A 22,241-nucleotide genomic window follows, 5' to 3' on the forward strand; every position below is an offset into this window, starting at 1 on the left:
GGGGCACAGGTCTCCACCAGGCCAGGTCAGGTTATTGTGGCCTCCTGGTGGTGTCCTGGTGGTGTCCTGGTGGCGTTATAATAGGCCAATGTGAAAAGGGTGCCATTTGTTCTTACGCCTTTGATGGCAATTGGTTGATTTGAGGCATTCTGTTCCAAAAATGTATTGCAAAAATCCACCTGTTGGTGGCATATAACAGGCCAATGTGAAAAGGGTGGGATGCATTCCTCAGCCTAGTAGGAAAGTGTGTGAAAATGTTCACGTAAATTGCACGCTGCGTTCATGATTTGAGATGTTTTGGTAAAAATAGGCCAATCCTGCAAACGTTGGAAACCAATGTTAGCCAATTAGGATGGAATATGAAATATCGGACACATCCGTCTTGAGCACATGACTATAGAGATACTGTGTAAAACCTTTCAGGGTTTTTTGGACAGAATCTGAAGGAATAATATAAAAAACATTGTTTTACTAAAGTAGGCCTCTAGGTGGCGCTATAAAAGGCAGATGTGAACAATGCAGGTCAAAGGTTTTCCCTTGGCCTCTAGGGAGTGTGCATTCAACATTTCAAGCAGATCGGTACAGTTATAGGTAAAAATGTGAAAATCTGCCTCATGGTGGCGCTATAACAGGCTGTTGTGGAATATTTGGGGCAGAGGTTCATCGTTTGCATCCAGGGAGTGTGTGTGCAAAGTTTGGCATCTACCGGGCCAACAGAGTAGCCTACAATGTGCTGACACTCTTTTGCACCTTAATACCTAATCTCATATACATAGCTGCTACTTTGTGGACCTATCAAAGTGCCACCACCTTTGTGCCTAACCTTATGTATAACCTCATACTGTTCCAGCTGGATTATGCTGCAGTATATTATGTATATATATTGTTGATTGTTGTTTTTTGCCTATCCCTGATACCAGTATGTTAATCTTTACTGTTTGATTTCTTGTTTTCCTTGGCCCCCCTTCTTTTCTTTTTCACTTCCTGAATACAACAAAACGATGGAGTTTGCACAAAACCGAATTTCACCTGCTTCTTTACACCTGTAAACCTGTGATGTGACTATAAAGATTCAGATTCAGTACCACCATCATCAAAACACCAAGGCCCTCATTTATCAATGGAGTGTAAAATCCGCCTATGAAATCAAGCCTCGCCCTCGTTTTTGCGACATGAACAACTCCAATACGACCAAACAACGTATGGAAAAAGCCAATAAAAAAGTTCCACCGCTTGCCTTGCTGCCCGCCTCAAACTAGAGCATATACAACTGCAAATAGCAAGCTAGTATAGGCCTACTGTATATTGTCATTGTCACTTGGAAATAAAGGCGTGCAGGCCATTTATGCTTAAATATATTTTTTAAATATCACAGGGATTATAGGCATCTGCAAACTATACAATTGTTAATAGTCAAGCTATAGGCCTATATTGTCAAATTTGTCATTGTCACTTGGAAATAAAGGTGTGCAGTCCATTTATGCCTAAATATATATTTTTAATATCACAGGGATTATGGCATCTGATGTCACGCTGCGCTCCCGAATCATCTCACAAGTGCGCTCGCATATAACTTGTACATTAAGCATAAACTTGTACATTGTAAACATGTTATATTGTTTTTAATTGCGCGATTTTAATTGCTTGTATGTAAAGTTGGAAATCTCTCTTTTTCTTTTTCTTGTACTGTATATACATAATACAGTTTTATATATAACATTTTAGGAGTGAATAATATGTTTAGATGCCTGTGACAGCCTGTAAGCTGGTCAGTCAATGCTGCTCCGCTTTTCTATGACAGAAAAACAGCTGAGGACAAAGCCTATGACAGCTCCCGACCTGGCGCACGTTCAAGTTCAAGGTTTTGCGGAAATGATAAATGCAGTGATTCCGACGTGCACCCATATTTTGGCGTACGCCGCGTTGATAAATGAGGGCCCAAATGTGGGAATAGCTCTTGTTACATGCCAATGCAAGATAGGATACATGGTTTCTAAACCTTCTTTGTGTGAACATTGTATGTTTTTTTCCAGGGAGCGAGGACAGCCCTTCCTGCTCTATGTAGCTTTGGCTCACATGCACGTCCCCCTGGCCCCTTCCTTCCCTCAGGATGTCCGCCACTCCGGCAGTCACCCAGGAGAGGATATGGCGTATGCCACTTGCCTGCGAGATATGGACAGCCTGGTGGGAGCGATCAAGAACGCTGCAGATGACACGGACAGAGAAAACACTCTCATCTGGTTCACCGGTGGGTCTCTAGCTGCCCTTCTGCAGTGATGATACATTGCCATGGTTACCTAAAGCAGTGGTAGGCAGCCTATGGGCCAGAAGTGGCCCACCAGCCGTAATATCTGGCCCGACAAATTATATTGTAAATAATTTACAATAGCTGACAGTCCTGGTAGGATATGTTCTTAGCTAAGAGGATAGGAATAGCTTTGAATTGATTAAATCAGGTAGGATGAACAAATAGTTCTATTTCTATTCTTTGAATTATGTTATCTTTGTTATATTTTCACTGTCAACTTTCCTCTTGAGACTTTTGAATGAAAAACATCTCTCACGAACAAACCCAACAAACCAAAGCTGTATTTCACATGCCTTAAATGACACATTGTTTCTCTCCGTTCTAAGAGACCTTGAACCTTGAAAGAGCTTAAAGTCTTAACCCATTCAGGACTGAGGCCGATTTTTAGCATACTACTTTGGTACCATTGATCGAAGACACAATCGATTGATTGATCATTTAAATAAACATTCTCTGAAAATGCATGCGGCCCACCCATCTGATCTGTAGTCAGATGGGGTCGGTGAACTTCTAGAAAACGTTGGGAACCCTTGCTCTAAAGACTGATATATACTTTGACGTCATAACTGATTTCCAACTGAAAGTCGTGGCGCAATGCTTGTGATACCTATAAAGTACCTATAAAGCAGTCTCACTCCTAATATGCATGCATGACTGTTTGTGTCTTTAGGTGACAATGGACCCTGGGAGCAGAAGTGCCAGTATGCTGGCAGTGTAGGGCCATATAAAGGCAAATGGCAGACTAACAAAGGTTAGTGTTTTCTGGGTCACAGGGCCCACATGATAAAAATAAATCATGCTTATTACTTTAACCAATTCAATCCTTTACAATGAGTTAACTGGAGTCCCCATGGCTCTATACTAGCTCTGCTCCGTTGTCCCCCGCTACGCCAAATCTCTTTGCCAAAACATAATCTACAAGCTCACAGCGCTTTGCAGGGTGTTGTGAGCTTGTAAAACGGCAATTTTGGCAAATGTTACCCCATAATAGGGTCACTGGGGTTTAAGTGGTTAAGCTGCCACTGTCTGAATGGCCACACATGTTGAGATACACATTTTGTCTCACAGAGCACCAAAGCATTAAAACATTAACATGTATTTAATGAGTCTTGACTGTACTGCTGCTATAAGTGGTTGTGTTTATCCCCTGTGTGTCAGGCGGGGGTTCAGCCAAGCGGACCACCTGGGAGGGGGGGCACAGAGTACCCACGGTGGCCTACTGGCCTGGAAGGATCCCTGCTAATGCCACCAGCTCTGCCCTACTCAGGTATCTCACCGTGGCTTAAGGTTTCATAAGACTTCATATTGAACTTCACATTAAATCATCACTGATGGCACATCCTGCATTTGGAGGATAGGGTAGTTCACTTGCACATGCAAAAGATAAGTCACTGAAAATAGGATTTCACAATCCCTCCCTATACTGTATTTACTGGCTACTTTAAATCATCAACAAATACATTACGTGAAAGACATTTAAGGAGCCTTGTATTGTGGAAAAGGTTGTAGCTTATTATACACATTAAACTTGTGTAGTTTCTTACTTTACTGCACAACATAAAATACTGTATAATAATAGCAATAGTTAGTTACTGACAGATGATGTGGTAAAAAGCAAAGAAATGTGTGTTGTCCTTAACTTAACTTAAAATTACATGGCCATTTTAAAAGTGCAATGTTTTCACAGCAAACCAACTGCGCGATTGAAAGTCATCATGAGAGATTGTTAGCACTGTGTGCTTTAATTTGACCTTGTATTGAGTGCCTCAGTGAGCTGTTTGCTGAGGCTCATTCCTGGCTCTCTAGGTAACGTTATAGCTACAGTAGATGATGTTAGAGAGCAGTGTTGTTAAAAGCACTTAATGGATGTGACTCCTGTCTTTTAACTTGTCTGTTTTCCTGTGCTTTCTTTCAGTCAAAATTCAAAGCTGAAGCTGATTTGATACCCACACACGCACACATACAAATTGAAAATGGGCCCTTCCATTATCAGCCCTTTTTCACTGTGATTGTGACCGTGACATGTTTTACCCACACATGTATTATGTCTTCAGGACAGCCTACTGTTCATTATGTCTTCAGGACAGCCTACTGTTCATTATGTCTTCAGGACAGCCTACTGTTCATTATGTCTTCAGGACAGCCTACTGTTCATTATGTCTTCAGGACAGCCTACTGTTCATTATGTCTTCAGGACAGCCTACTGTTCATTCCCACCAAGTGTCATGAAAATCTGTCCATCTGTTCTCAAGTTGTTTTGATAACAGTCAGACTATGACGATGATGATGATGCAAAATTATGTTATGCAGCATCACGCGCGTGCGCACGCACACACACACACACACACACACACACACACACACACACACACACACACACACACACACACACACACTCACACTCACACTCACACTCACACTCACACTCACACTCACACTCACACTCACACACACACACACACACACACACACACACACACACACACACACACACACACACACACACACACACACACACACACACAAACTCTCACTCTGTCTTTCTCTCTCTAATATCATGTCATCTTCTCCTGTCTCAGTGGTATGGACATCTTCCCCACCTTGTTGTCCCTGGCAGGGGTGGAGCCTCCCTCAGATAGACGTTACGATGGCATAGATGCCACAGATGTCCTCCTGCATGACTCACAGACTGGACACGAGGTACACATTACACAACACGCTGTCTTCATCGTGCACATGATAGTACATAACTCTACGTATACACGCTCCAGACTTCAGTAGTTGCACTGGTGCGCCTAACTTTTTTCATAAAAGCATTTATTTAGGTGCACTCATACATACTGTACACATAGACAGACCTGCTACAGTGCACTGGTGCGACCAATTAGATTTTTTAAGATACACTGGATTTGGGTTAGGGTTATGCTCTGGATCGCTGAAACTATGCCAGTAAATGAAGGTAGGGAATGTCATGTTGAATTGAGGCTTTGTAGAAATTATGTCCACATGTACAATGTTAAGTATCTTGTGTCCCCACCTGTAGTTCCTCTTCCACCCAAACAGTGGCGCTGCAGGGACGTTTGGGGACCTACAAGCCGCCAGAAGTGGGAAATATAAAGCCTTCTACATGACAGGTAGGGCTGCACTTCTGGATACTGAGAGTGACAGTTGTTGGTGTGTTATTCAAATTAGCACTTTGGTTTGGTGTGCTGGGTTCATTCCAGAGTCAAAAGCCTGCAGCCATGCATTTTCCATTACAAAACCCTAACTCAACATTCTCACAATGGTGCCAGATGGGGAAGTGGTGTTGCAGCATACAGTGCAAATAGAAAACTAACAAACATTGTTAATTGTAGCACAGACACATTCTTAAGGTGGGTCTGGAGGAATCTAAAGTGGATTCCAGAGTTTATAGGCATAAACTCTTGATGAAGGGTGTGGGTGCAGTTCTGAGAGAATGGAGTGTGCCCTCTTCGACCACTGACTGTAATGTACTCTGGTGGACACCTATGATTTTACTGCTTGTGTTCACTATTTTAGCCCGTTAATGTTTACTTACGCAGTTTCTGTTGACTTCTCCTACACACCATTTCACAATTACATTCAAAAGTAAGATTATTATCAATGACCAAGGTATTTTTAACACATTGTCTTTGATACATTGAACGACATGGCCATGACTTGACTATGGAAAAAAAATGATACTTGATTCATCATCATGGAAGAAACTGACTGTAACTGAGTCATCCACAAACTAGGTCTGCCAGTCATTAGTACATGATACAGAATATAAAGGAGTGGTGAGAGAGCACAGCCCTGGTCTGTAGAGGAAGAGAGCTCACTTGTCAGTTGGCGTGCAATCGTTCAACCTCACCCGCAGGGTTCTTCTTTTAGAGAGGAAGTTGAGGATCCAACGAGCCAAGCTAGAGAAATCATCACCAAAGCTTGGCAAATGGGTATATAGGTGTTTGAATGAATGGTCAATCAAGGTAACTGTAGCATCCTCCTGTACACCACCCTGGCCCTGACCCTATATGCAAACGGAAATAGTGAAATGACATGAATTAACAGATTAATTATTTCTTATAGACCTGTCACATTATGTGTTATTTGACTTGCATCTTACAACCGCAAGCAAACCAATCATACAGAAACAAAAATATGTCACACCTAGGTGCAGCGGAGGCATGCGGCGGAGGTATGGGGAAGGCGCAGCTCCACGACCCACCGTTGATATTCGACCTCCAGCACGACGAGGCAGAGGAGACGCCCGTAGAGCGTGGGACTGCAGAGTACCGGGAGGCCCTGCGGAGCGTCACCAGGGGCCGGGAGGAGCTCCTGTGGGACATCGCCACTGATCCTTCGGTCTCCTCAGCCGACTACACCGCGGACCAGTCGGCTGCACCCTGCTGTGACGCCCGACATACCGCCTGCAGATGCCACATGCCAGGGTGAGGGTGGGAAGATACATGAACTCACACACACACACACACACACACACAGACTAATAGGAGATGGGCTTGAAGCATAGCCAAAGAAAACTGAAGGAGATCACATCCAGTTGGAGTTGCATCAGTTATTTGTTTGTGGTGAGTGTTTCTGGGGAAGATGAAGGTTTTGGATCTTGGATACAGCAGGGTGCATGTAAACAGACACTCTGAGAGAGGATCAAAGCAAACAAGTTCTCACCGAGGTTCAGCTACAGTACTGTACTGTAGGCTGTGGGAAAATCAGAGGTTCAGCTATGCTGTGGGAAAATCAGAACACAAAAATGGTCATATTCTGTCCAGTGAAATAGAAATATCCCCTTGTTTTTTCTGAAATATTGTGCATTAATTTGTCACAATATAAGCCAATAAGCCAATAACAGATGTCATATTCGTAAACAGTGTTGAGGGACAGAAATAGTAATGAGTTATAATGAATATGCACATGTTTTAACTGGCTGGAATTTCAGTAACAGTAGAATAAGCATAATTTCTAAAGACAGATATTACACCATATAGGCTACTGCCAGTTGAAGTAACCATATACAGTATCCAATCCATGTGATACTGCATGATATTGATATCTAGAAGTATGACGTTTTATCAGTGGCCTTTTATAGTCTAAAATGTTATGTTTCCCCCTAGTGGTGATATGATGTCAATACGAGAGCTTCCCATTCCTGGGTTGTAGTTGTAGAACACAGTATTATAGCACCTTCATCCAAAGTGCTTTATAATGTGCTTACATTCACCCATTCACAAACCAATGGCAGAGGTTCAGTGTCTTGCTCAAGGACACTTCGACACTATCCTGTGGATCTAACCGGGAACCTTCCGGTACCCAAGAGGTGCCTGTACCACCTCACTCATGCAGTCACTGCCACCTCCAGTTGTCACAGTGTTGCCCTTTTTACTGCTCACATAACATGTAATACATACATACATACTTATATTATACATATAAGACTAATCATTCAGATGTGTTCTTGAGGCAAGCTGATGGCCGAATGAGTAGTGTGCATGGGGTACTATTGGGGTAGGGTGCATACCAGGGTGCATGCCAGCCAGACAGCAAATCCCTGGTTCAATTCCAGGGCCGGCCGGACATTTGCTGCATGATTTGACTCCCCCGGCTTTCTTGTCTCTCTACACTGTTCTATTTCAGTTTTTAATAAGACGGTGCGGAATCACATCCAGCCTTTTTTTTTAAATAAACTTGAAATCTGTTCTTTATCGTTGGTAAATCTCGGGACAACTACAGTACACAACACAATGAGTGGCAGGTTTACTGGCAAGTCATCTTTAATGTCTTTCTCAAAAGCATCTGAAAACCATCAGATATTAAAGTAGCAGAACACGGTACATCCTCACAGCACCGACTTTTGGCAAGATCAGTCACAATGGTATTAATATGTTACTGTTTACAATAATACTATATATATATATAAATGTATTATATTCACATTATACACACAAAGATAATTCTGAGCGTACTATTGGTCTATGCACTGATGTGTAATACTTCATCATATTCCAAAAGAATATTAATTATGTCAAGTTTTTAAGTAAAAACATCTGTTTTAAATGTTAACATATTCAACATTGTATAGTAAATAAAAAAATATCGTAATGATATCACTGGCATTTAAATGACTACTTCACCCATTTTCAACCTATCTTCATATAATTGGTCCTCACTAATGCTCATAATAATATGGTAACTGTTTTTCTACTCTGTGTCTCAGAGGACGGCTGTGGACTGTTCAGAAACCCGCCTACCAGTGACATCATTGGTAGGGAGATTTGGCCATTTCAGATTTTGTATTTTATTTTTTATTAACACGAGAACAATGGCTTCGATTATAGAATGCTAACTTTCCAGGATCATATTATAATGAGAATTAGTGAGAAAATGGGTGAAGTGGTCGTTTTAAGGACCTGTAACCTTCTGGTACACAGCTCTGCATCAAGTAATTCACGTCACGTCGGCCATTGATTGCGGCTTCCGAGAAAACATTTAGAGTGAACTCTACGGATGTCTGCTCATAAAACCTAACTGGAGGATTCACTGGGTCTGGGTGACACTCAAAGAGTCTCACATGATGCGGTCACTGCAGTCAGTATCACAGCGGCTTCTGCAAGTCATGACGACGATTTACACTGAAACAATCAAGATCAAAGCAATTTGCATATTGTCACTGTCGGGCGGGAAACCGTGTATGTCCAAAACCGTAACTTTTCAGAAAATGGATCCAATGTAGTTATTTAGTCCCAATTCCAATTCTTCTCACTAGTATAATATTTATAAAATATTCACTTCGAAGGCTCAACAATGAACCGTCTGCTGGTGCAGATTCAATACTAAACATCTCTGTGCGGTTGTTCTTTTGATGTCAAATATTTACCCACATTCAGACTTCACTTAACCACTTTCAACCTGGTATCTTTATGTCGGGCATGTCATTATTATAGGTGAAAATCGTAACCTTTTCAAAATGACCTACAAACTCCGATGCGTTGTGAGCTTGAGGCTATTTTCACTTTTGCAAGACACTGTTATGCATCAAAGTATAAAATAGGGCATTATGAAAAATATGAAATATAGAGATACCATGTTTCTTTCTGCCCTGCAGTGACGATATACAGTTCTTAGGGTCTCACCCAAGATGTGTTGTTTGTCCTACATGGTCATCTTTCTCTTCCTCTGCACGCCATCTACCGTTTGTCCCTCTCAGTTAATGCCCATTCATAAGCTACATCATGCCCATATATAGTACAAAACAGCACTGTACTGTATATTGTGGTTATCCAAACAACTAGCTGTGTTTCATTTCCGTTTTGTTAAGTACCTTCACAAATGACTTTACATATAAAAGTAGAAATGTCCCTGAACTGCTACCAGTAGAACTATAATAGCTGTTGTGTCTGTAGCCCTCACAATGACCCGTCAGGAGACAAAGGGAAGCTGGCCAGACGTTGAGATTACAGCGTCACTCTGTAATTTCAGCGAAGATATTTAATGTAGAGGGAAACAGAAAGATCACTAGTATAGAGCTTTGAGGGGCTCCGCTCAACAACGTATGGTGTTTAAGTGGTTAAAGCGCAACTCGTATTGCATATAAGTCAACTAAGCATTCTGTACTGAAGCGCTTGTGATATGCTTGTTTTTAAGTGTTGTTGTAAGTTGAGGAATATGCATTTACTAAAGACATATCTGACTTCTACTCAAGACAGACAGTTTTCTACAAAAAATCTTAATACTGTCATCGGGCACTGGTTCTCAACCACAAAGGATCAAATGGACAATTATGGGTCTGAGGGTTACATTAACAACTGCCTAATGCAGTGAATGTGATTCTCAGAGGTTTTTATTGCAAGGTCCCCCAGTTTGATAGGCATCAGGCCAGACTCGCTTTGATACAATTTGCTAGCTCTGGAACCCCTACCGACACTGTACAAATCACACAGTGTTCATTTAAACAGACCCATTTGTACTCTGAGTTACACTTACATCGGACCGCACGTTGAGAACCTGTGAACCAGTGAACCAGCGATCTATGGCATGTCTAGTGTTTGTTATCCTACCTGACAGTTCTATTGGACAACAGGTATTACCATCAAGATGATGGTTCTCCAATGGCAAATGCACAGAATGTAGGAATATCTTCCGTCCCCCCATTGAGTGTGTGTTTATTTAATGGAGTTGGAACAACTGATGTTCAGGAGGAGGAGAAACGCGCATTGGCCCTGCCCTTAATGCCACTCTCCGCCCTCCACGTCAATCTACCTGCCCCCATTTATACCTGCCCAGTACCACCCAGAATCCTCCATGCTTCGCCTGCCTCGCTGCGTCGCACACCAGCCGCCTCCCTACAGGCTTCTCGCAACCCACCCCCACCCCTTCACCTCCATTGCAGCTCCTCTCCCTGCTCCCCCCAAAGGAGCTACTACATCCACCTCGCCAAAAGTGGATCAAACGATTAAAACAAAACTCTCTCCTCTCCTTATCAGGTTCCTGCGGGGGGATATCGTCCATGCGCACCGTAAGACGAACGCCTTATGACGAACGCCACACGACGAGTGCCATTCGACCTCCTCCCCAAAGACTCCAGGGTCGGCGACCCCCCCGGAACCTACACATCCGCATTCATTCATCCCTCCTTCATCCCTCCATTCCTTCACTGTCAATAAATTCCTTAAACCTCCCCAATGGCGTGTTTATTCCTACTAGTGAACTCTCACTTTCTGCTCACATCTGAGGCATGACTGTAAGAGTTGGGGTCTGGGGACAGTGGACTTTTCACTCCCCTTCTCTGTGTTTTAATTTTTAAGAATCCAGACCTAAGAGGGATGTGGAAACAGTGGGAAACACCAGAGAGCAGGTTCTGGCAGAACTTCACCCTTGGCCAGCAGGGGTACGTGTGGTTCAAGATGGAGGTTAATGTTTTTCATCCAGCGCACACCGCCTCCGGGCTCATTTTGAATATTCTCGTCCCTCGTCTCGGCTGATCTGATTGGTTTGCTGGAAGGAGGGCGGGTGTGAGGAGGAGGTGGTGGGGTCAGTTACTCTGGTTGCTGACTGGAGGGAACTCGTTCTCGTCATCGAGACACACGGGCCCCTCTGCGAATTCGTGCTCTGGAATGACCTCTCCCTTCTGAGCTCCACCATCTTCAGAGTAGCCTGGGTAGAGACAAGGGGTTAGGAACAGCAATTATAGAACCATAGCGTCCCTATTCTGGGGCCGAACATTCACCAAAAATAGACGATCTACAAGCTACAATGCGTCAATGTTACGAGCTTGTAGATTGGCTATTTTCAGCAGAGATTTAATGTAGAGGATGAAGTTGAAGACAATATATCTGCGACCAAAAACATGCAATAGTTTTAAATTAATATATTTATTCAACCAAATACAGCTACAAAGGCTAAGTAACTATCACAGTATCAAGAGTGGTGTACTTCAGGTGGGACGTTCTCACTGAAGTGAACTGTCAGAAGCTACAGTATAATCTTATATCTAAGGTTCGGCCTATTGAAGTATATATTGTGACAGTGGAAGTGTATGCCCACGGCACAGGTTTACCCATAAGGGTGGTTGACGAGGGCGGGGTGGAAGGGAGTGCCACGGTGGCAGCGTAAGACGGGCTGGCTTGCTGGGGCGGGACATCCTGTGACTCTGCGTCTTCCTCTTGTTCCCCCCCTGGGTCCTCATCCGTCTCAAACAGCCTTGAAGAAGAGGGAGACATTTGGTCATTCACTAAAATGGCCACATCAGGATGAAGGCCAACTGTGGCCGAAACGTTGTACCATGTAATATGTTCTGTGTTTTAAGGTCAACTAAACTATTTCTTAGTTTTTTTTCTAAACTTATTTCTTAACTGTCAATCTGTGTCCAGCACCAAACTGGATGTGCGCAACCCACTGTTCTGAACTAGTAACAGCTGAACCTAAGCCGTGTTTTCACTACAGTATATTATTGGCAATGGGAGATTCCTTTTACAGTACGCATGTTGTTTTACTGGCCTACTACTATAGTATAGTATTGGCCTGTATGTGTTATTGTATTTATTTAAATTGACAGGAAATGGGGAGAGAGAGAAGGGGAGTGGCAAAGATTGTCGGGATTGGGATTCGAACCCGCAACGTGCTGTCTGTCAGGCAGCCTAGGTGCCCGGACCGCATTTTCTGAATGTACTAAAAACACATGGTACTCAATTTACACACATTTACACGCAAAGGACCACAACGGAAATATATGCTCTCAAGCTTTTTTGGCAGATATGTCAAAATGGACCTGGTCATGTATATGCACGTTTTGACAATACAATACATTGGTGAAAATAACTACAATGTATCGTGTGATTTGTGTTGTAGATCGGATATTTTCAGTAAAGAGATTTGATGATATAGGAGAAAAGGAGGGGACCTTTGTGGCCATGCCCCGTGTTTCCCCCCCCCCCACACACACACACACACACACACCTGTGGTTTTGGACAAGGACACACTCTCCCCCGTCCTGAGGATCCACATTATAGATGTAGAGATGGCCATCTGAGGAAGCTACAAGCAACCGAGGCAACTTCTGAATCCTGACAATTTGTGACAAATAACACACACAACTATCATGTTATCAAACAGACACACACATTATGCACCTTTTCTATTGTCCTTAGTATGTAACTTGAGGGTGTGTCATTTTGTACAAAATTAATGACGCAAGATGATGCTTTTATCGTACTTTATCGTAGTATCACAGTTTAATTAGTAGATTGTCACACTTTATACTTGAATTCAACGGTTGGCATGGCACCAGTCGGTGCATTAGCAAGGTGCGTATGCCGTAGGTTCCTAGGTGAGTGTACCTGACTGACGTCAGTGAATACCTAATTGAAGGAGCTCGGAAACAGCTGCTAAGGTTGATTAGCTGACTGTCAATAGGAGAGGAAGACACGTGGGAATGCTTGACAACAAGCAGTGGACATTACATGTGACTTCAGACACTTGCTTTACTTTTCTATGTGGAACTGGAACGTTTTCTACAAATAAATGTCGATGATGATAAACTATTTTCCAAAAAAGCAAGGTTTGTAGATGAAACTACCACCCAGGGGCCTACAGGTACCTATGTACACCACACCTAACTCGCTAATGTGATGACCAATGAAACTAACTGTATACTGCTGAAGTTTCTTAACTAAAGAGAGCTATGGGGGAGTATTAACTATGCACGTTCATTGATAATTCATCGCAAGGCTTTCAGACGCGTCTTTAATGCTCCTAGTGAAGTGGAGGTAAATTCCCATACACGTGGAACTATCCGTCTTGTATGTGTCTCCTCGTTGTGTCTTACGTGGCCAGGGCAGTGACATTCTTCAGGCCACACATGTTGAGTCGCACGGTGGCGAAGGCGCGGTCCTGGTTCATCATGTCAGACACCTGGGCCGGCAAGTAGGTGCTGGCTGCCGTGAACATCTTCCCCATGTAGGCCGACCACGTAGGGGACTCTACCTCTCGACTTGGGGAGGAGTTGATGGTGGAGGGGTTGGACACAAACCACGACTCATAGTTAAATGTGAGTCTACACTACACTATGGATAGTTTGTAAAAGAAAATGAAGAAAAAATATATAGGCTACACTAGATATACCACAGCACTGAAAAGTAACAGACCACCTAGGGCAAATATGTGGCGTTGATGTCAATGTGCAGTTGTGCACAACATACAACAATATAGTACTTCATTGAAGTGGTCCAGTTCATAACTGACACCTGGTGACAGAAATACATTACTGTAGCTACATCGAATGAATGAATGAATGATTTTTTTCTTTAAGGTAACAGTTTGCTGTGTTATAATGGGGTTAATATGGTATACTTACACACCCTTTAACCAGCCTTATTATCCTCTTACTCATCGACTGAACTGTTGACGGTTCTTTGTGTCAACTTTGCTCTAATTAATCATAGCTTTAGATCAATAGTATTGTGTCTCCCCCCTCCACTCTAGTGTGTACAGTATGAGTGTGTTTACCTGGGGCTGTGCTGCTCCAGTTTGAAAATGTGGACTGTCTCAGTGTTGCTAGAGGCACACAGGAACTGGGCATCTGCACTGAAGGACAATGAGCTGATGCTAACATATCTGACGCACACACACACACACACACACACACACACACACACACACACACACACACACACACACATAAGGTATCAGATAAGTAAGATAATTTACTACGCATTATCATTTTACAGGCGCGACCCCAGTAAGAATTCCAGGCCAAATTACATTATAATACACATTTCAGCAAACAGAGGTCATCTGATAATAATGATCCCCTGTGAATCAGTAATTTGGGGTCGTATTTTTTTTAGAAAGGTTTTTTGTATTCTCCACTCCTTTTTATTCTTATTTGAATGTCTTAATTACATGAGGTCACCAGGTAATTCTAGTCCTGTGTGAATAGGGCTGAATGTAAAAACGTACCCAAATGGTACAGGCCCGCCGGGGTGCCTTTATTCACTCTGCATCAAAGCATTAAAGGATTTCCCTTTGGAGATGAAAGTGTATGCGTGGTACTTACCTTTTCATCCCCCGTCTGAACTCAAACAGCTTCTGGCCCTCAGGGACGGTGAAGACTCTGATTACAGTGCCCTGGATGGAGGAAAACAGACAGCGAGAATGACTGGACTGACAATAGGGAGGAGGGAGAAAGTCACGGTAGAGAAAAACAAAAGAGATATGGATGGAGAAGCTCTGACCTTCTCTGAGGCGCTGGCCACTTTGTTTCCTGAGGCGTTGAAGGTGAGAGCAGCCAGAGGGCTGTCATGGGCTGGGATCATGGTCACTGTATTCTGAGAGACAAAAGCAGTGTTTTCTAATCATTTCATTTCTGGTATGAAAAGAAAAGAAGAACAGAACAAAAATAATTATATATATATATATATATATATATATATATATATATATATATATGAATATGAATATTTATATATATTAAGGGCTATCTTGATGTTTTACTGGGTAAACACAGCGGAAGCTATTTAGGTAGATTGTGTGAGGCATGTAGCAGATGGGTTAAATGACTATTTCTAGGGGTGAAGTTTTCCCCGCCTGCGTTTGGTTGGTATTTTGGTGGTTGGTGTTTTGGATTGGATGGATGGAGTCCAACTGATTGTCCGTGGACTTTTGCCTTTCATAGTCCGTACTGGAGGCACACTAACCCCATTTTATAAACAACATTTCAGGTCACACTGGACAGGTCACACTCACAGGTATGGATTAAAGTAAAAATAAAATCCCACGACTGAAAGGTTTTTTTATAGGTCAAGCCTCAAGCTGCGATTTGTTTAACCCCCCCCCCCCCACACACACACACACACACACACACACACACACACACACACACACACACACACACACACACACACACACACACACCTAAACTGCAAACAAACTAAACTATTGGCACAAATATGTAAAATGTGTACACACGTATTAATTGTATTTGTTATTTCCTCCCAATATAATTTTCCATCCTCTGCTCTTGGCGGTCTGCAACACAATCCATTCATAAATCCTATACTCAGTCTAATTAAAATGGTAAAAGGACTGCATTTGTATACTTTCTTGTCTGTCTGACCTTCAAATTGCTTTCCAGTGAGTGTATTTCACATTCATTGACACACAGATGGTGGAGGAAACCATGCAATGCACCAACCTGCTCATCTGAAGCAGTTAGAGGTCTTATGTATCTTGCTCAATGACATTTCTACACGCATCCAGGAGGAACTGCGGATGGAACTGAGAACCTAGTTCCAATTCCAGGATGGCCACTCTACTTCGTGCACCCGATCTCCCTCAGGAGACACTGCAGCATTTTGTGTGGAACTGCATTACAAAACTAAAATAATCCCACTAATGGTGGCCTCACCAGGTTGTTGGCGTCATAGACAATGATCTCTCCAATGGTGGCACTGCCAGGATAGGCCAGGTATGAGTTTCCATGGTTCACAGACAGGGCACACAGACCTAGGGGAAGTTGACAGGATCAAGTTGTATGACTCGTATTTCATATGGGTGTGCATGTACTGTATGCAGTATTTACAGTATGCTTGGTTCTTTGTAGTGTATGTGTACGAGTGTATTGCACCTGAAGGGTTGGTGGGTGTGTTGAGTAGTGTTTTGAGCAGTTTCATGTCTTTGATGTTATGGATGTAGATAGACTCCTCCAGACACACCACCAGCCTCTGTCAGCGAGAGACAGACAGAGGAAGATTAATGACAATAACGGGGATATTAATGATGAGGGGGATCAGCTTAGACAAAATCAGGAACTGGAAGTTTCAACTGTGTAGACACTATTTATATTTAATTTAATCAAACATAGCATATAAGTGTCAGGAGTTTAATGTGTGACAGATTAATATGACTTAATTACACTGCAAAATGCTCCGTATTAATAAGGGTCCGTTTTGGTCTATTATCATGCTCTCAGAGTTAAATTAAAGATATTATTTTTGCGGCTTACACCTTTTATTAGTTTTTGAAGGGACAGACAGTAGGCTGACAGGAAACGGGAGAGAGATGGGGGAAGACATGCAGTAAAGGCCGTGTCGGGCTCGGGAGTCGAACCCGCGGCACACTGCGACTGGATTACCAGTCGGGTGCCCAGACGGTTACGCCACTGCCTGGGCCTCAGAGTTAAATTAACGCTGAAGATTTTACTGTGCAGAGTCAGACCTATTAAAATGATTGTTTCCTAGAGGGATTTAGCATTGGTTGATTGATTGAAATTTGTATTTCACAGAATGTAGATTGTAGAATGGGTACATTTCAAACGAAAGTCAATACAAAAACTGCTACTTTGTGATGAAACCATGAAAAGCACAGGACTTGTTTACATCATGGTCCACCATTTTCAATTCAACATAACAATTAAAGATGTACAAATATACACTCATATGATGTGTATACAAATATACACATCATATGAAGGAAATAAAAATGGGAAAAACATTTCCTTACTGGAAAAGGGGGGACGACGACTCACATTTTTATTACGGGGGCTAGTTTTGAATTGCAGCCGTCCGTAGGTGCTCTTTGAGAGTTATTTTGAAGGAGTCAATAATAATTACTAAACAGGAAGTAGTTTGGTATCATGCTCGGAGGAATCAGATAGGACTTTTCTGTTTGGATGTATGGGCTGTCAAGGCCAGAACTAGCTTTTTGCCACTCATTACTGTATGTGTCGTCCCCCCCCCCCCCATATGACCTATGACTTCTCCATTACCTGTCTGTTGAGCCTGACAGCCAAGATGTTGCTGGAGTAGCTGTAGTTGCAGATCTCTGTGCCCTTCTTGAAGTGATAGACGTTCATCCTGCGTGGTAGAGACAGGCTGACCACCACCACCAGACTGCTGGAGAACAAGCGCTCCACGATGTACACATCTGGACACTCAGCTGGAAGGGGAAATGAGAAGGTAAGGGAGATGTACACATCTGGACACTCAGCTGGAATGGGAAATGAGAAGGTAAGGGAGAGGAAGGAGATCAGGGTACAGTGACTACTGAGTTGACCAGAGATCCCGGTTTGTGCCGGTTTTCAGGCTGAGTGACTCAAGTTATAAATATAAAGTACAAATATCTCTAAAACACTAAAGTGTCACGGTTTCCAACCTTCACAGTTAATTTGTTTGGAGTGCTTACATAAATGTTTATCATGTTCTGCACTGTTGAAAGGTGCAGATCTACAAACTCATTTTTTAAATCTGATTTAAGGGATTAAGGACACAATTGCAGAGGGATCACAATAAATACACAGTGCAGTTGTGCTGTTGTGAACCATGATGTCCAGATATAAAGGTTGCAAAGTGCAAACATTTTAAAATGAAACTGAGACTGATTACTGGTGATAATGCAGCAACATACACTTTCAATTTGAATAATATCCTGATAATTGGTGAAATTGGTGTTATATGTGCATATAGCTAAACAGTAATTGTATACCAGTTGTTATTGATTGATTGATTGATTGATTGATTGATTGAAAATGCATAATATACATTTATACAAATCTGTCAATAGGATAAATAAAAACACTAAAAAGCCTGAGAGCTTATTTAGATTCTGGTTCTTTAGACAATCTAATTATTATACCGTTGCCTATACAGCATTTTTTTTAATTGTTTATCCTTAACCTGAAAGCAACATGACAAATTGTAAACTGTAGATAAGGAAGTGAGCTTTCTCACATTTGGCTGTTGTTTCAATTTGTGACAACAGCATTATGGTCATTATTGTAGGCCATTAGATATCTGAGGTTTGTTTGCATGTTTGCATTGCTCTTGGATAAGGAACACATTTAAGTTCCAGCTTCCTCAAACAGACTCCAGTCTATCTTTGTTACAACAACAAGGACTATAAAACGTACTGTAGCTCCCCTAGATGTTTACTTTGACTACATGAGAGTTGGCAAAGTAAACAAGACTGAGCTCCTTGAGACTTCAATCTGTCATCGCAGGCAGAACACTGTACTGTACTGTGTACAACTAGAGGCCGACCGATGCCAGCGGTGGCCGAACGGTTTGCGGAGCGGTCTTGATATCGGAAGGTCGCTAGTTCGTGTCCCCGGACCGGCACGTTAAAATTACCACCGCTGAAGTGCCCTTGGACAAGGCATTGAACCCCTACCATGAACCTGGGTACCTACCCACCTGGGTAAACATAGTACCTTTCCTTTTTTCTTTGCCAGATTTTTGGGGTCTGATTTGATCCCATCATGTGATCCTACATGTATGTTGCGTCGTTATTGCGATCTCACGTTTTGACCGATATTCTATACACACCCGTGCATACTACCGGTGTGCAGATTCTGCGTTGCATTGGTAACTATATAGTTACAGTAGTGTAATCCATACGAATAAACTATTTTAAGATGTACAGTATAGAATGCTAAATGCTGTTTCCTAGAACTCTTACCTCCCTCGTGGATGCAGTCCAGTTTGTCTACCGAGGTGACAGAGAAGAGCCTATAACCAGTCTTCGTTCCTATCGACAGTGATCTGAGACACAAAAGAGACACTTATAGATAACAAAGCATCAACGTTTTTGAAGTTTGATAACATTACAGTCAGACAGTTCACAATGTAATCCCCAAAACTGTATGGCAGATGTGCTGAAATGGAATGCAGTGTTACATTGTCCAGTGCCCTGCACAAGGCAGTGTTACATGAATCTATACTGCATATTGTGCTACCATGCCTTTGCCTAATATTGGTAAATGGTAATATGTTCATGCATAATTCATCTTTACCATCTTATCAACTTAAGGCATGCACGATAAACATAGACAAAAGGATAAATCACTGTTTTCATCTGTGAAACAAACTAAACGCAAAAAGTCAAAGGTTGTATAAGGGCAGCTTGATACTGTAACTCGAAACTGATGTTTACAAGTGTTTTGTGTTCAACACATTCACTCAATTATATGCCCTCTCACTCACTCACTCGGGAAGGTGCACACACTCACACACGTGAGCACATACATACACACACGTGGGTGCGTGTGCGCAGCTACGCTGACCAGGATGTGAAATAAAAGGAATTGATGCCAAGCTTCACTGGTCTGACTGCCACTATAAATAGCCATCATCCAGCGTGGCTATGCACTGGGTGGTCAGTATGAATGATACAAGCTGAGGTGAATTAGGTCAGATGACTTCTCTGATAACTGTACCATCTTTGGTGATAAGGGGCAGCACTCGCAGCAGTGTTACGCCTATCTACGGCTATACAACAGAGGTACTGCAGGCCATGAGTCGGCTGAGTTGGCAAAGACCAGCATGCAGGTCAGGTGCCATCTAAACTGTCAGAGCCATAATGCACAATACAACAATACAATACAACAATATCCCAGTGATTTTTCCTATAATGGAGGATAATTTAAGGTTAAGGGTCACAAATGTTCATATGAGGGTTTTTTAATACTTTATTAACAAGCGTATTAACAGTACTATATGTATAGTACAGTCAAAGGTTTTTCTAAAATGATAACACAAAAATCCCCAGGCTTGTTAGGGCTCCCAAGGTCTCTCTCTCTCTCTCTCTTCTCTCTCTCTCTCTCTCTCATCTTATGATTGTCTGAAGATGAAAGGAAAAAGTATTGTGATAGGAACTGCATGTGGACTGCTGGTGTTTACAGTTACACACCTAGCTGGTGCTGTGTCCCAGGCCCCCAGCCAGGACAGGTGTTTATGTAAAGGGTACACACCTCTAACTGACATAAATCACTAACGTTATTCTGCCTTTATAGTTTAGTGGGTGTCAGCTCCATTGCTTAGAAGTAGTGTAGCTATTATTATACATAACATTATCCATGCTATTGAATGGGAGTGGGACGGGATTAATTCGATTTATGTTTAACTCAATGATTTATTGATTGTAGTTGGATTATTGTATAACGACAAAATTACAAATAAAGGATAAGACTTTAATTGAACTTTACCAGATATGCCTATGCTGTCTCCCTTATTATTTGTGATGCTTGGCCACATGCGCCACGGAAACACATTAACACATAACAAAGGAAAGTGAATACAAAAGTCACGAAAGAACAATACAACCAACCATTGTTAGTTGTTGTTACAAATAGAATATGGTTATCATATCGTTATATATTATAATACTTCTGACTGAACTCGCTCGGTTACTTTTAACGCGTATTCGTAAATAACCGATAACAATTTGTGAAAATAAGAGTCTTAAGACAATTTGTAATTATTCAACAAAATGCGACAGACACTTCTCTACCTCCCTTTAAGATGATATAAGACTAACCTTGAAGTTCTGACGCCGAGATAGAACTAATTACGCACACATACTCCCTGCTTCTAACATCAACCATTGTTCAGTAGGACTACAGTGCAGTACCAGCGAATGTTATGCAACAGTCAAGTGCCACATGGAGAGAGAAGAAGCGGTGCTGCTCGTGCTCGGACTGCATGGCGCGAGGTCGCTTACGTGGTGTCTTGGTTGAATGAGGCACAGATCACACCGTGGTGTCCCGCGGAGTCTTCGGCCGTCTCCTGTGATTCCATCCCCGCCACTGATCACCCCTCCCCGGTCGGAGGCCTCGGGATCAGATCGATCGCTCCTCTCCTCCCTGTCAGCAGCAAGCGCCACGCGCACACAATCCAGGGAACAGATTGTTTTAGCACGGGCTGTCTGAGGTCTGAGCGGACATATTATACATTATACATAAATATGCAACCACTCGATTCCAAAACTCAAAAGAGAATCAAAAGGAAACACAGGCTTCCCTGATGCATTGTTTCACGTCTGAGTGACGACAGTGTTATTATTATGTTATTAACTTCAGTAGCCCGACAGCAAAACAAAAACAGCTGATGGGTCGATGCGTCACACCAACACACGTTTCTATTGGCTGTCAGAAGCAGGCCAGTCTGTCTCGCCGCCTCTTCTAATTGGCCAAGCTATTGAAAGTCAGTAATTGATTGATCGTTTTGTCCATCCGTCAACTAAGTGCCGCCTATTTAGAGAGACCGGTCTTCTGATTGGCCAATTGTAGTTCCCAAGTACCTCTGGAAAGCATGGTGTCTATTTACTGCCCAGTGTTCAGATCCTGTCTAGAGCCAGCCTACATTACTACAACACACACACACACACACACACACACACACACACACACACACGCACACATGCACACACACACACACACACACACACACACACACACACACACACACACACACACACACACACACACACACACACACACACACACACACACACACACACACACACACACACTGTGTCCGTATCCACTGTGGGCCGGTTCTCCAAACTGCTAAGTGAATTGACCCCAGTCAAGTGAAGTCACAAGAACATGTTTTGATATTTTACCATAATAGAGTGTGTCCTTTCTCC

The 22,241-nt window shown here is 42.5% G+C and overlaps 2 protein-coding genes across 5 annotated transcripts in view; one reads left to right on the forward strand and one right to left on the reverse strand.

The window, feature by feature from the left end:
• arsg (arylsulfatase G) overlaps positions 1-7,242 on the forward strand; it is a 16,202-nt gene extending 8,960 nt beyond the window's left edge. For both annotated transcript variants that reach the window (XM_083788032.1, XM_083788033.1), the window contains exons 6-12: positions 2,034-2,248; positions 2,979-3,059; positions 3,467-3,575; positions 4,888-5,008; positions 5,352-5,442; positions 6,483-7,001; positions 7,045-7,242. In XM_083788032.1, coding sequence (XP_083644158.1) covers positions 2,034-2,248; positions 2,979-3,059; positions 3,467-3,575; positions 4,888-5,008; positions 5,352-5,442; positions 6,483-6,763 — 898 coding nt within the window. In that variant the 3' untranslated portion in view covers positions 6,764-7,001; positions 7,045-7,242. The remainder of the gene's footprint in view (positions 1-2,033; positions 2,249-2,978; positions 3,060-3,466; positions 3,576-4,887; positions 5,009-5,351; positions 5,443-6,482; positions 7,002-7,044) is intronic.
• Positions 7,243-11,029: 3,787 nt separating this feature from the next.
• LOC310874217 (WD repeat domain phosphoinositide-interacting protein 1-like) lies at positions 11,030-21,691 on the reverse strand. 3 transcript variants are annotated; one of them, XM_083786930.1, is made up of 12 exons: positions 21,315-21,691; positions 19,275-19,357; positions 17,587-17,756; positions 16,447-16,543; positions 16,228-16,325; positions 15,056-15,148; positions 14,878-14,948; positions 14,328-14,435; positions 13,648-13,812; positions 12,779-12,886; positions 11,880-12,022; positions 11,030-11,476 (listed from the first exon to the last, which is right to left on the reverse strand). In XM_083786930.1, the coding sequence occupies exons 1-12, from the start codon at positions 21,389-21,391 to the stop codon at positions 11,355-11,357; spliced, it is 1,335 nt and encodes a 444-aa protein (XP_083643056.1). In that variant the 5' UTR covers positions 21,392-21,691; the 3' UTR covers positions 11,030-11,354. The 3 variants fall into 3 exon arrangements, with proteins under 3 accessions (XP_083643056.1, XP_083643055.1, XP_083643057.1); XM_083786929.1 differs by having other exon boundaries at positions 12,779-12,916; XM_083786931.1 differs by lacking the exon at positions 21,315-21,691 and adding an exon at positions 21,132-21,185 and having other exon boundaries at positions 12,779-12,916.
• Positions 21,692-22,241: the final 550 nt, after the last annotated feature.

Source organism: Protomyctophum parallelum (genome assembly GCF_964188405.1).
Source record: "Protomyctophum parallelum genome assembly, chromosome: 17".
In the NCBI taxonomy this organism is placed as follows: Eukaryota; Metazoa; Chordata; class Actinopteri; order Myctophiformes; family Myctophidae; genus Protomyctophum; species Protomyctophum parallelum.

What these genes read in the sequence shown, in the direction of transcription:
- LOC310874217 (XM_083786929.1), bottom strand. Translation starts at nt 21,391, where the DNA reads ATGGAATCACAGGAGACGGCCGAAGACTCCGCGGGACACCACGGTGTG. An exon ending in TCTATGACGCCAACAACCTG is followed by an intron (nt 15,149 to 16,227) that starts GTGAGGCCACCA and finishes TTTGTCTCTCAG; the next exon opens with AATACAGTGACCATGATCCC. An exon ending in TGGCCAGCGCCTCAGAGAAG is followed by an intron (nt 14,949 to 15,055) that starts GTCAGAGCTTCT and finishes TCCTCCATCCAG; the next exon opens with GGCACTGTAATCAGAGTCTT.